Below are 14,374 nucleotides of genomic sequence, written 5' to 3'. Positions count from 1 at the left end.
TGCGAGTTGTGTATGACAAGATCAAGGTCAACGTGCGTGGTTTGGAGTCGTTGGGGGTTGGAGCGGATCAGTATAGGAGTTTCCTGATACCAGTCATAATGTCAAAATTGCCTGTGGATGTACGGCTGCACATAGCTCGTGTTTCAACTAAGGATGTGTGGGAAATCAAGGAGTTGTTGGAGGTGATTCGGAGGGAAGTGAATGCAAGAGAAATGAGTGAGACAATGAAGGTACATGGCAAGAAAGGAACTGACATGATTCACGGTCACACAAGTAAGAAATGACATCCCCAGTCCACTGCGTCTTCAGTTGTCGTCAAGTCAGGGATTCATTGTGCCTTTTGCAAGGGTGATCATTATTCGTCTGCTTGTGAAGAAGTCAAGGATGTTCAGAAGAGGAAAGATATCTGGAGAAAGGAGAGTCGTTGTTTCTTATGCTTGTCAAAGGGTCATCGCGCGAGCCAGTGCTCATCTCAGCGAAAGTGTAGGAGGTATGAAACCCACAGAACAACCAACACAAACAGCCAGCAGTCAATTGCCGTTGGTGACATTGTGATTGTGAAGGAGGACATACCAGGACGTTCATGGTGGAAGGTAGCTAAAGTTACGGAGATGCTAAGGAGCAAGGACAATGTTGTGAGAGCTGCAAAGATTCAAGTCCTTAACAAAGCTGAATCACAAAGGAGACCAGTAATCCTGAGGCGTGCAATTCAGCACCTGATACCCCTGGAAGTTAAAGCTTCATAGAGACATGAACGGTGAACAGTGTCTTCAAGATTGCTCCAGAGTTGAACATTTCAAACCGTTACATACTAGTTTTTTGTTCAGAGGGTTTATGAAGATGACAAGTCAAGACTGATTGGAGACACTTATGAACAGACTCGGCGTTGTCTCTTGAAACAGTTACTTGTTTATTGGTGCCTTTCATTGTTGTTGTTATGGACATTGTAATTCGTTGTGTCAACATTTTCGCGTTAGATTTCCTTCCGATAATCAAACCCCCGGCAGTGTTATAGACTTTTGCGTGTACCCACGCGAGTGTATCGCGTGTGGATCTATCACGTGATCTGTTATTTTAGTCACATGTTCTCGGGAATAAATCTTGTCGTTTTTCGTTCATAACAACATTCAAGACACGTTTATTACCGTGTTAATTCCATTGTCACTTGGCTGAGTGATAATCTTTTGAAGTTGTGGCAAAAAACCCTGTAAACCATAACATTAAAAATGATGAAATGATATAAATAACTTGTTGAACCTCCATGTTGGAGACTAACAGACGCGTTTTCAGGACTTTTTCAATTACGGACTTTTTTTTTATTCCTCCGTTTACCTTATTTTTCTAATATCGACTTACTTTAAGGTGATTCCCGCAAAATGAAAGTTTTCGTGAAAATTTTCTCAAACTTCCTGCAATTGTCCACTACTATGTACTACTTCGAAAAATAAAATAAAGAAGATAGGTTGCCATGTCCGCAAAGGAACTTCAATCCACTCAATTTACTCCATAATCGCCTGCAGTACCGTAAACTGACGCTTATGGGCTTATACAACTTCGTAAGGGGTTTTAGATGGGCTTATATCAGGGGAGGGGGGGGCTTATAAGCGGCAGTTTACGGTATTTGCTTCAAAAATGAGTTTATTCCGATCAGTTACTTCCATGTCTGGTGGTAACAAAAGTAACGTAGAGAAAGCACAACTTAGAAAAACGTAATACATAGAATGCATGCAGCATAATCGGCAACTAAAGGTGAATTTCTTGGCAAGAAAGCAAAATATGAAGCAGTATCAACCCAAAACGTTTCTTACGTGCGAGTTCTCTGGGAATAACATCTTTCTGTCGTCAATTTTTTCTAAAAAAAATGTAAACATAAAGAGGATAATAGCTAAGTTAAAATAACGAATTAATAAAATAGATAGGTCACCATTTAGTTATTGACTAGGCTCAGCATGTGGGAAAACAGATTATGTTTTCAATGCGGGCGCCAATGACGCAAGTAATTACGCGCAGTAAGAATGTGCAATGCAATTCAATGGACTCACCTTAAATGGTTCTTGTTGTAGTTGAGACTTTATGACAGAATTTTCTTGAGAGAAATTTCACGATTCAGTTTTTAAGGGATGTAGAATTGTCATGATAATTATAAGTGAAACTTTGAATTTGTGAATAAGAGCTTTTATCATGTGCAGCATTTGTCCCAAAGTCTAAGTGTGTTGGTATTCAAGTATAGAGACGTTTCTAGCACGTCGTCTGCGAAGTTGTGATGAACCCTTATTAAACGGTCAACCCCTATTAAGCGGCCACTTGGCATTTTCAAATCGGGGTTCGACGGTATCTTGTGGGTTCCTACTAAAGGGTATGTTCAGGGATGTCCATCGTTCAAATAGGCTGATGAATATTGTCTGTATTCTATATCTGTGGTTACAATTACGGAAATATAAAAGCCTTCTTCAAAGACTGTTCCAAAAAAAGGACCGTAAATATAGCATAATTAACATTCATACCTTTAATCGATTTTAATACCGTATTATCAAATTAGTGGTTCAATTTCTGTTGACATGCAGTACTGTAAGTATTCCGTGTAAGGGATTAACAACAACAGCAATCTTTATTTGTACTCTTGCCTAATGTGAAGTAATTATTTCATTGTTGAGTGTTCTTATTCTCAGGGAAGTGTGGAAGGATGACAAGAATAGATTGCAAATGCAAATTAGTGACTTGGAGAAAAAGCTAAAAGGAAAGGAGGAAAATTCCCGAAAACTTGAAAAAGAAAATAAAAAGGCGAGTATGCTTACAATGGTGATGTAGCTGCTGCAAATCAAAGGAAGTTTAAGCTTTCTCATTTTTGTGAGATCGTACTGATGGGAAGAAATTGGAGCTTGATAAGTTGCACATGATTAACTTTGATTTGATCATGAATGATTTATGACATTGGAGTGTACGTGCCCTAACTATAGTAAAATAACTGGCATATGTAAATGCATACCTATCAATAGGCTTCCCGACCATTCATCTATGACCATGATTGACGGCAATGATTTTTGTTGAGTAGCTGACCAATTCAACAATGATGTTCTCGTGTATCGGGGGTATCAGTCTGGTAGTTGTCCCTTTAATTTTGATGTTCTAAAAACTTGCAGATAGGCATACATTTGTTTTAAGAACATCAATTTCCATGGGGCAACTATAGCGATAGTCCCGAGACAGAACACCCTGTCAAACTGTCAAGCAAAGGCATGAGTTAATTATGGGTTGTTACAGTTACACTTATTTCTTTATTTGTCAGTTATTGTATCCGACTTGGTGTAAAGGAACCACTTGTCAAAAATGCCATTCTATCATCAACAAATTTTTACGCAATTTTCCTTTTTGATTTTATTGCTTGCCAACACTCTCTGAGGCAATACCAACGCTAATAAAAGTTTTCCTTCTTCACAGAAATACAAGAAACACCAACAAGAAATAAATCAACTTAAGGACACGATTCAGGTTTTGGAGGCAAAAGAAGAACAGCTAAAACTAGAAAAAGATTCGATAAAGTAAGTGTTCACGGCACAATTAATTACTACATCAATCTTAATACGATACTAGTTTTGATATCCAGAAACTGATGATGATGATGATGATGATGATGATGATGATGATGATAATGATAATTGGCACAGCCGAAGTATCTATCAAGACACAACGGAGCGCTCAAAATACTTTTCTTTGAGCTGCTGAAAGACTACCAACTGATAGAAGCCGTTCCGCCTTGGTACTACCGCACAACCTAAGCCGCTCTACCAAAATGATCAAGTGACAGCATATTGGGATGTACCAGTATATGCAGACCACACAGAGGTGCGAGTTAACAGAGTAGACGCAAGGATTGTAGATAAGGAGAGGAAGACAGTGACCCTGTTGGAGATGAGCTGCCCTTGGATTGAGGACTGGAAGCAGAAAGACGAGAAGAAAACCCGCAAGTACACCCCACTATGATGGGAAATCAAGAAGCAGTACCCGGGCTACAAGACAACTCAAATCAACATTATAATGGATGTACTTGGTGGATTTCCTAAGGGACTGAGTAATAGGTTAAGGGAAATACTAAGAGCAAAGCGTAGCAGAGATGTTCTAGGACGGATGCAGAAGTCTGTCCTAAGTAGTAGCCTGAACATTGCCAGAACTTTCAAGGTCTTGTGCTAGATTAAGATGTCCAAACTCCCGTTGCATCCTAATATCTAGATTAAGCAGACCATTTAAAGACTTTTAAAATTTTAATTGTTTTTACTAATATTTTTTAATTTTAAGACGCAGGGCTAGCCACGGGTTTCCGCCTAGCTCCTTGTGTGTTTTTTATTTTATATCTGGCATTCAGATGTTGACATACTGCCTTTATAATAATGATAATAATAATAATAATAATAATAATAATAATAATAATAATTTCATTTCGATTAAAAAAAAGATAATATTTTTAAGCAATAATGTTTTTGTAAAGAAAAAGAAAAAGAAAAAAAAAAGCCAAATGTCATGAAGTTTTAAAAAAATGAAATTCGGCATTTTAAAATCAGTTCCACTTGATAAGAAGAAAAGAAATGGTCCCTTCTGCAGTTTCAATGTCAATGTCCGCGTTCTTGATGTCACGTTGAATTCTTCGTAATGTCATAGAACCTCTAAGACAGACGAGTGCACATCTTAACAGTGCAAATGAAATTCGGCTTCTGATTCATGACATGGTTTTGGCATATTGCTCCCCTTTCTTGATAGCAATCAGCTCCGCTAATCGACTATGGTATCTCAAGCATTAATTGCCCATTCCGCCGGTTGTAGTGTAGACCAAAGGTGTAAATGTTCCATGCTCAATGTCGAGAACTCTCCTTGAGTACAGGCGCTTTTTCTCATTCTCATGCGTACGATAGATCAGTTGCGGCACCAGGTCCTTATACGATTCAGCATTGGGGTGGCAAACCCTTACACCAAAGAATGCCGATCGTCGTTGCTCCCAGAACCCACGTGCATGGATATCCAATCTCGCATCTTGTGCTTTGTTGGATCCTCTTCTTAACTGTTCTCCAGAGATGTCTAGGAGAACTGGCTCAGTCTCAACGTCACTGCAAACTGTACTCAGGAGTTCAGCCTCCAGATCTCTGAGCTCATTGTGACGCTGAATGACGAAACTTCCTAGTTTACAGATCATGGAGTGGTTAACTGTAAATAATAATAATAATAATAATAATAATAATAATAATAATAATAATAATAATTCACTGGGATCTTAGTGAGAAGTGTGGTTTGGAAAGGGAACCAAACTGGTATGATCATACAAGCCAAATCCAGTGTGCGAGTCAGAAAGATACAAATTGCTGTGGGATTTCAAGATACCACCAGATCGCCTCCTCGATCATAAGCCAGATATTGTCCTTGTGAATAAGGAGGTCAAAAGCTGCCTTATTATCGACGTTGCCTGCCCCTTCGATACCATGATAGACAGTAAAGAGACAGAAAAAGTTGAGAACTACCATGACGTAAAGCACGATATCAAATGGATTTGATTTGGTCATTCCAGTTGTCATCGGTGCATTGGATAGAGTCTCGGGAGGACTTCGGTTAATGGTTGAAACTGCTGGGGATGCCCTACAACATGGACCTCTTGCAACGTGTGTGTTTGCTGCCAGAATTCTGAGAAAATTGCTAGACTTAATATTTATGCCTGACAGTTAGTAAAGGAAACAGGTGGTGGCCCGATCCTCTGCAACTCACTTCCTGCCTAACCAGTGACTGATTAACACACAGTAGTAGTAGTAGTAGTAGTAGTAGTAGTAGTAGTAGTAGTAGTAGTAGTAGTAGTGGTAGTGGTAGTGGTAGTGGTAGTGGTAGTGGTAGTGGTAGTGGTAGTGGTAGTGGTAGTGGTAGTGGTAGTGGTAGTGGTAGTGGTAGTGGTAGTGGTAGTGGTAGTGGTAGTGGTAGTGGTAGTGGTAGTGGTAGTGGTAGTGGTAGTGGTAGTGGTAGTGGTAGTGGTAGTGGTGGTGGTGGTGGTGGTCGTCGTGGTGGTCGTCGTAGTCGTGGTTGTATTCATAGTCGTAGTCATAGTCGTAGTCAGAGCGGGACTTGAACCAGGGACCACCAGATTAAAAGTCGGACGCCTTAACCACTCGAACACACTGCCTCCCACAAATGTGTGAAGCGAGAGCATTTCTACTACTGTTTTATGTCTGACATTTTAATTTCTTTAATGGTACTCATAACTGCATCCATCTTTGTAGTGCCCTGTCTTGTTTATATCGTGCAAAGCTGATTAAAATGTGGCTTGCAGGAAACTTTTGGAGTTAGAGAATGAGAAGATGAAGAGACAGTTTGAAAAGGTAAGTGTGCATATTCTCTATATGCCACAAGTATGGATCATGGATGTTGTGAAGCAACATTTGTGTAAGAAAGGATATCATACAGTTGTTTCAATGTGAAGATTCCTTATTCCCACCACTTCCTCTAAACGGTATAGGACAAGGATCCACTTTTAAGTTTACTTTTAATTATTATAAACTCACGTTTCTTATGCCTATGTTTAATTCCATTAACGTCAGTGGTGCAGAGTTAGAGGATACTGCAAGTACGAAGGCTGCTTTGCAATGTAAAAAACAAAAAGTGTTTCCTTACCAAGATATACGATGCACAGTAAGCTAGTATAGTACCTGTACGTGGGATTTATTATTGTTATTATTATTATTATTATTATTATTATTATTAATTTTTTTTTTTTTTTTATTTTTTTTTTTTATGAACTTTTGGAGTCGGACTAGTTCAAACACATTTAATTGCTACTCGGAGTTTCATGCTTCTAGCGAAGCAATCATCAGGCAACTGACAACAATAACGGTTACATGAAAAGATATTCAAATTTGAAAAAAGGGAACACTGCTTGCTTGCGTGATATGTCAAGATTCTATTGGGCGGCAAAACTGAGCGCAATTTAAAACGATTGGGTAAACTAAGTAAACGCGGCATTTAACAGAAACCTCTTAGAATGTCTACAAATCGATGTCAGTTCATTTCTATGATTGAGTGTTGACATTTTCGGTCTGCAAATTATGAAATATTTCTCCCATAAGCAAAGATTACATTTTTTGTTGACATTTGAATACGATCTAGCTTGCTTCACTTTTCTCCATTTAATGTGATAATTGATTTTCTGTTCCTTTAGACTAGATATATAATTGCTTAAAAGTAGAAACCGTTGTAATCTAATACTTTTCCACTCATTCTGTATATATTTTTTACCAGCTTTACGTTGTAATTTTACATTTGGCTATTTATCTGATGAGTGCCGTACAGGTTGTGCAGTACGAAACTATATAGTAATAAATATGCCAAGTCAAATCTTCAGTTGACCAGACTGTCTTAATCTATTTATGCTCTAGTTTTTCTATTGAGCACTCTGACAGCAGTTCTGCAAATCAACTAATATATACATAATATATATATATATGATATATATTTTTTTGGCAGTTCAGGAAAAGACAGAATCGTTTCAAGAGTGTACTAGACAGTGGCCAGGGTGTCGGATTCACGTTTCTTCCTACCTCAAGTTCACCTGTACCATTTAACTCCTCTTTTGATCAGGTAATCAAAGTGCAGACCATGAATATGAAGTGTGTAGTGATATTTTAATATACTTGGCTCCTGTGTTGTTTCTTAATCTCGCGCTCATGCATGTCATACCTTATAATTAAATTGTACACGAGATGCGGGCTAAGGAAATGCGTCTATTGTTAATTGGACTTCTTTGCACATCATTCAAGTGAACATTGCTTTCTTGAATATACACTTGCTAGCCTGTTGTACGTATTGCAGTAAAGTAGTGTGAAAGTTGTTGCCTTGTATCACTATGCACCTACTACTCTGTTGTGGCTAAATAATAGAAGCATGTAAGTAAGTAACTATAGAATGTTCAGGGCCAATCAAATCCAGCGGCAACCAATGAATCGGTTGAGAACTGAGCGGAGTTCATTGATCTTTATTGATGAAAAGCGATGATGCACCCGTTGTTCCTCCATTGCATTTTCGTTCTCTCTCTTTCACTATGCTGGAGTTTCAGAATTTCTGCCGTAAATGCAGTATTCGGAATAACTCCATCCAACCAGAAACAATAAAAGCTAAGAGTTTTTCAGTTTTGTAAACAAAAATAGGTCGTTCTGTGGTCAAAAGTTGACCAATCAGAAGAGCTTGTTCCCACGACTGGAAAACAAACCTTTTATTGAATTGGATACGCACTGTCCAAATCAGCACGCAAGCTGTTACCGGGTTCAAAAAATAATGGTGATGAATTCCCACCTTGAGTTAATTTACTCTGTAAATGACATTTCTCACTCAGAGTAAAAGTATTTGTCATCTACACAACAGTTGCTTCGAAGTTATGCAAATTTGTATTAATTTGTCATTTACATTCCACTTGTATTGCAGTGTAAGACAAATGCAGACTGCAGACCTAACACACTAGCCTTTCGCAATTTATTTTAAAAATAATATTGTGCAACCTCCGCCATTTCCACACCGTGCGCTTGCCGCTTGGTACGCTTTTAATAACAGCCTTTATAGGCCGTTACCTGGAAGGCTTAAACTTAGCATCCTTCATTCGTGTCAACACTCTCACAAAAATCCACAAACCGAATCCATTCGGCAGACCTATAATATCCGGTTGTAGTGGTGCAACCGAGAGAATCTCACCCTTTGTAGGAGGGGGGTGAATAGGGGTATGTAAATCCGCCCATCCGCTAAAACTAATGGCTGAATCCGTCGATCCGCTCAAAAAATCAACTAAATCCAAATCCAAAAATTGTTTGCCGCGTTAGATGATACGCGAGATACAAAGCGACTTCAGTTGTTGGAGTTGCCTTGCGTGATATTGTGTTTTAGCGTTGAGGATGACTATCAACGAAATACTTATGTAACCAATGTCTGTATCGAAACAAAATCTTGCAGATACGAGAAAAAAGAGCAAACTTGAACTTCCTGAGAACCAAAATCCAAAATCCGAGCCCCAAAACTGGATAAAACCGGGATCCGTTGTGATCATAGGATCCGCAGATCCGTTAAAATTTCGCTCTGAATCCAGAATCCGGGCTAAAATATTTACCAAATCCGCCGATCCGTAGACCTATTCACCCCCCTCTTGTAGCCTATTGCTATAAAACAGAAATCGTATCTAAAAGATACAAAAAAAAAAAAATAAGTATCGCACAATAAAATTCTAGTATCCATTGATGATGCCACAAGCTTGTATACAAACATCTTCCAGTAGAGGAGGGCATCAGTGCAGTATGCAAGCATACGAGCGTTTCTTTAACAATTATTCCATGAGCGCGCGTTGGAAATGAGATGGTAAATAGCCCACGAGGCGCGAAACGCCGAGTTGGCTATAACCAATCTCATATCCAACAAGCGCAAATGGAGTAATTGTTTTATTAAATTCTCCCCGTTTGGATATTGATGTTGAAGTTTTAAGAATTTAATTATAAGTAAAAATTTCTTTTAAATTAAACGACCGGATGTTGACTTGTTGACACAACTTCCGACCAAAGCGCGCGAAACTTAATGATCACATGACACGCGCAGCTCATTGCGAACGGAGTTGGATGAAAAATCGAAAGCGAAGTAGATCGAACAAAGCCGGACATCTCAAATTCAAGATACGTACGTTCAAGTGTACAAGTAACAACCTTTCTGAGACAAGCATTTAAGTGCCTTTGAAGTTCCAGCTAATCGAGAAGCGTAATAGTTGAGCACATTTGAGCAAATGTTTTGCTGTGTGGTGCCGAGCGAAGGAAGGGATAAAGGACGGCTTTTTTTATGCTGAACTGAATTCCACCCAGACGTTTTAAAACACTTAAGGCAAGCCGAGTCCAAGTGTACGAGGTACAACCTCGCTGAGACAAGCATTTACTGCAAGTTTTTTAACTTCAAGCTTATCGAGAAGCGTAAGAGCTGTGCACATTTGTGCAAATGTTTTGTTGAGTGGTGCCGAGCGACGGAAACGAACATTATGGACGCTGCTCGTACGGATTTCATGGATGAACTTTTGTAACTGGAGTCCTCGTAAATGCCTAGAAACGGAAAGACAGGCATTAAGCTCTTCTTGAAAAATTTCTTCGATCGGGTTTTAACCTCTTACCGCCAGGATTTGCAAGCCATCCTGAAATTTTTGAAGGTAACCGGTTGTTATTGTTTTTGTTGTTATGTAATCGTAAAATCGTGCAATTTTTCTGATTTTAAAAGAAACTTAAGAGATACGTACCATTAAATAGTGTCATGCCGAACTTTGTGGCTTTTATTGTTGTCATTGTCTGGTATTTCTTTTCTTTTCTTTTCTTTTTCTCCATTTTTCCGAAGAAACTTTCGCTTCCCGACGAAAAAAGTTTTTAGCTTAGCGACACCTCGGGCAATCGTTTTCCATATAAGGTCAAACTACGGTATATGAGCTGATAACCGGGATTTAGTGAACCAATCAGAACGCTAGAAATGCAATTTCCGAGGCTGAGAATTTAATAAACGACATTAGCATACCTCAGTGACCGACTATCGCGTAACGCGCAATCTGATTGGCTACACAGGTGCCGTCTATCGATCGATAGACGGCAGTTTGTCAGAGCGCGCGCGATTTAGCATGCATCGTTGCACAAATATATCAAAATGAATGAAATAAAAAGATTTTTGTGCTTGATAGATCGATCACTGAGGTATGCTAAAACAATTAGACGGCTCGCTCTCGGTTTCTATCGCCTTTGATAGTTGGCTCGGGGCTTCGCCCCTCGCCAACTATCAGCCGATAGAAACCTCGAGCTCGCCGTCTAATTGTTAAATATCCATTCCATCCTATCACACTATCTGAAAGAAATGTGTGGCCTTATTCTAAAAGAAAATTAATCAGTCCAGTTCAACGGAGAAAACTATCTCCACATTCATGGAACAGCCTTGGGAACAAAAATAGCAGTTTATTTTACCAACATTTTCATGGCACAAACCTTCCAGTACACCCATTTTACCTCGTGCCACATACCGGGATTAAGACAGGTTTCATTAAAGGTGAAGCTATCAGACCTATATAACCAACTCCTCATAAAGTACGTTGATGTTGCTCATAAAATTTGCTTTTTCTCCTCACATGCTTCGTTCTCGTGGCTTTAACGTATTTTGAATAAATGTTGGCTTTAATGATCTGCTCATTCACAGAAGCCCTTTCTATCAAGTACTGCTGAGCTGCCTTATCCATAATGATCGCTACACCCCTCTAATCACATCCTGAAATCTAGAGTAGAGGGTTACTTCTCCAGTTTAAAAACCCCCAACTACCTCATCTCACTCACACCAAGAATGCTTAGGTTATCACCACTTATTTCATTAACCGCCATTGCTGTTCTCTCTCCCGCAAACATGGTTCTCATGTTCCGGCTTCCTGCCCTACCATAAACCGTGGGGCTGACTATTGACATCCTCTGGGCACGAGCTTCCAACTGGCTATCACGCATGGCCCTTCATACGCGAATTCTCCCAAACTAGGCGGTGCTCTTTGGGAGATTTACAGGTCATTTTTACGAATTAACACATAGGCGAGCCTCCAACCCTAGAGAGCAGGGAGACTGCTCTTCTCCGGACTCTCGCCTTCCACCTGTCTGCCATATATGGTCCTACCAGGAAAAATCTCCAGCCCGCATAACTCTCAGGGTAACTGGGACTCCCAAGTTTTTTTTTTCTCTCATCCAAGTCTCTCGTCCATGGCAAGATGGTAGAGTCATGTAGAATGGTAAGCAACTTTTGTGCTAAATTTCCAGGTTCTGGAGGAATGGCTGCTAAAAAAAGAGCAGAGATTAATAGAGTTTGATTGTATCAGTTTAAGGGTTTGTTATGGCTGAAGACAAATTGAGCACTGGTACCATCTCCTTGTAGCTACTATTAGTTTCTTGGGGTCCCTTCTGTGAAGCAGGTTATCCCACATAAAAATTATTTGTGTTAAGTGGAATAGTGTTTTGCACGTGCTCTGCCTGACTGCCTAAACTTCAGATATTATTTGCTATTCACCTCTTGCTTTCTTCTGTATTTGTTGCGCTGGTGTTGTCGCCAATATTTCAGAAATAAACTGGCTAACTGGGGCTCGCTACCCACTGTCATTTTTATGCTAAAACAATTTTTATATACCACAGTCAAACCTGTATTTAGCGGACACCCTCGGGACTCATGCTAGGGTCTGCTGAAGACAGGTTCCCTTAGAATTCGTTTTAAAAGGGTCATATGAATACTCCTCAGTATTAAAAGGCCTAGAAAGGGTCAAATATCATTTCCGTGAACGGAAAGGTGTTCGGCACGCAGAAAGAGGGAAAGAGGGTCAACAGAGGCGGTTGGTACGGTTTGGGGCTACCTACCCTGCGAGCAGTGGTTTCTCCACCGGACGCTATGCTACGAAAGGGTTTCTGTCTCTTTCGTAGCGTAGCGTCTGGTGGAGAAACCTCTTCTAGTAGGGTAGGAACTACCCTGCGAGTACAATTTAAAAGGGGGCACGAAATTGATGAAGGAAGGATTTGTAGTATGTGATTCGTTTTACAGACATGTCTCTATGTACACGAATTTCCTGTTTGCCGCACAAATGTTTTGTCGGTGAGGCCACGCATTGCTAATTTGATCACTTTTTATTAATCAGGCCGACAACAGAGATAGTATTTCCTGTTTGTTAAATGTCTTAAAAGATGTGACAGCTCTTTTTGTCGGCAAAGTTAAATGATCGATCTATTAAAGCGAGGACAAGAAACATCCATTCTTTTTGCAGTGTCCGTTTAATACAGGTTGTTAACAATAAAAATGACCCTAAAAGACAAGTTTAAGGTGTCTGCGTCCCCTTTATACAGGCCTAGGTGTTCGTTGAATACAGGTTTTTTTTGGAGTAAATGTGGGGGGAAAATATGGGACTTGTGCTGATGTCCCCTTAATAGAGGGTGTCCGCTTAATGAGGGGTTCGCTTAAGGTGGGAGTAAACGTGAATTTGAATGGAATTTAAGAGGTTTGAAGAAGAGATAAAAGAAAGAAAATGATTTTTGGAACACTAACAGACAGTTGATACCCACGCAAGAGCACCCCAAGTTTCTGGTGGACTAACTTGGGGTCCGTCTATTAATTAATAACTACAAATTCTAATTTTAAAACTTCACTAAATCTTCAATATTTCTTATTTCTCTTAATTTTACCAATCCTTCTAGGAAAACTATCTCCTCCCAAATATACCCAAAATTCACCTAAAAATTCACAAAACACCCAGCAACATAGATTTACGGGATAAGCAGAGAGCTTTTGGATTGCTTGAAACGTGAACGAGATATTTCCATTAAACCGATTTTAAGCGGCATGGAAACGGCTTTCAGGTTTACCCCCGCCTTAATACAGGTTTGACTGTAAAGTAATTCTTCGTGGCTTGTCTTTGAATAATTCTCCTCTTCGGTGCATAAGTATATTCTTGTATCCGTTATCATCACCACGATCATCATCATCATCATCATTATTATTATTATTATTATTATTATTATTATTATTATTATTATTATTATTATTATTATTATTATTATTACTCTACAGTACTCATTAAGATAACTTAGCTTCCCAGTTAAGAAACACTTCTTTCAACACTGTATTCTAGCACTGGTCCAATGCTATATTCAAGATACATTGTAGCGTATTTCTGCTCTTTATTCAGGATCGACAACAGCGTGATATGACAACAGTACGAGATCGCCTTGAAGAGCTTGAGGAAAACCAAAAGCATATGAGCGATTTACTGACGAAAACAGAGAGACCCATGGGGGATATGAGCATCAGTTAGCCCCGACCTAACTCACAACATTATAATGGCTTAAAAGAGAAAGAAAATTTGTAATGAAAAATTGAACAGTCTTGTTTGTCTATTTGGTTTTTTTTTTTAATGCTGCTACTTTTTGGCAGTGTAGGAAGCATTTTACGGACTCACTGTCTTGGCGTCCTTGTTTAACGTTATTAGAGACTGGAGCTTTGCTATAACATGTACCTTATTTTCACTAAGAATATCGTTGAAACTAGTAAAAAGGCCTTGTTTTAAAAACGCGAGTTCTTGGTTTATCACTGATTCTCTCGTAGACCCCTCACCGTTCATGCCTTCGTTCCACCTCCACCCTACATCTGACGTGCGTTTGGAAAACTTTCCATCTAGCAAAAGAGCAACTGACATGCTCTGGCTGATTTGAGGCTGTAGTTGCTCATAAGGGACTGTCAAGTCCCAGTGTGCTATTTGTTAATAATTAATAGGATATCGTCGTTTGTTTGTTTGTTATTCTTTTAATAATCACGATTCACTTTGATGTATCAGGGTACGTTTTTTAGT

The 14,374-nt window shown here is 39.3% G+C and overlaps 1 protein-coding gene across 2 annotated transcripts in view; it reads left to right on the top strand.

Annotated features, from left to right (window-relative positions):
- LOC146453337 (centrosomal protein of 83 kDa-like) overlaps nucleotides 1-14,095 on the top strand; it is a 176,073-nt gene extending 161,978 nt beyond the window's left edge. For both annotated transcript variants that reach the window (XM_085096714.1, XM_085096713.1), the window contains 5 exons: nucleotides 2,670-2,781; nucleotides 3,439-3,539; nucleotides 6,299-6,347; nucleotides 7,489-7,602; nucleotides 13,715-14,095. In XM_085096714.1, the coding sequence (XP_084952840.1) occupies nucleotides 2,670-2,781; nucleotides 3,439-3,539; nucleotides 6,299-6,347; nucleotides 7,489-7,602; nucleotides 13,715-13,840 (502 nt within the window). In that variant the 3' untranslated portion in view covers nucleotides 13,841-14,095. The remainder of the gene's footprint in view (nucleotides 1-2,669; nucleotides 2,782-3,438; nucleotides 3,540-6,298; nucleotides 6,348-7,488; nucleotides 7,603-13,714) is intronic.
- Nucleotides 14,096-14,374: the final 279 nt, after the last annotated feature.

This window comes from Pavona decussata, unplaced genomic scaffold (genome assembly GCF_977016875.1).
Source record: "Pavona decussata unplaced genomic scaffold, jaPavDecu1.1 SCAFFOLD_336, whole genome shotgun sequence".
NCBI classification, from domain to species: domain Eukaryota; kingdom Metazoa; phylum Cnidaria; class Anthozoa; order Scleractinia; family Agariciidae; genus Pavona; species Pavona decussata.
Note: the sequence above shows the minus strand (reverse complement) of the source record. Positions and strands in the feature narration are given on the sequence as shown.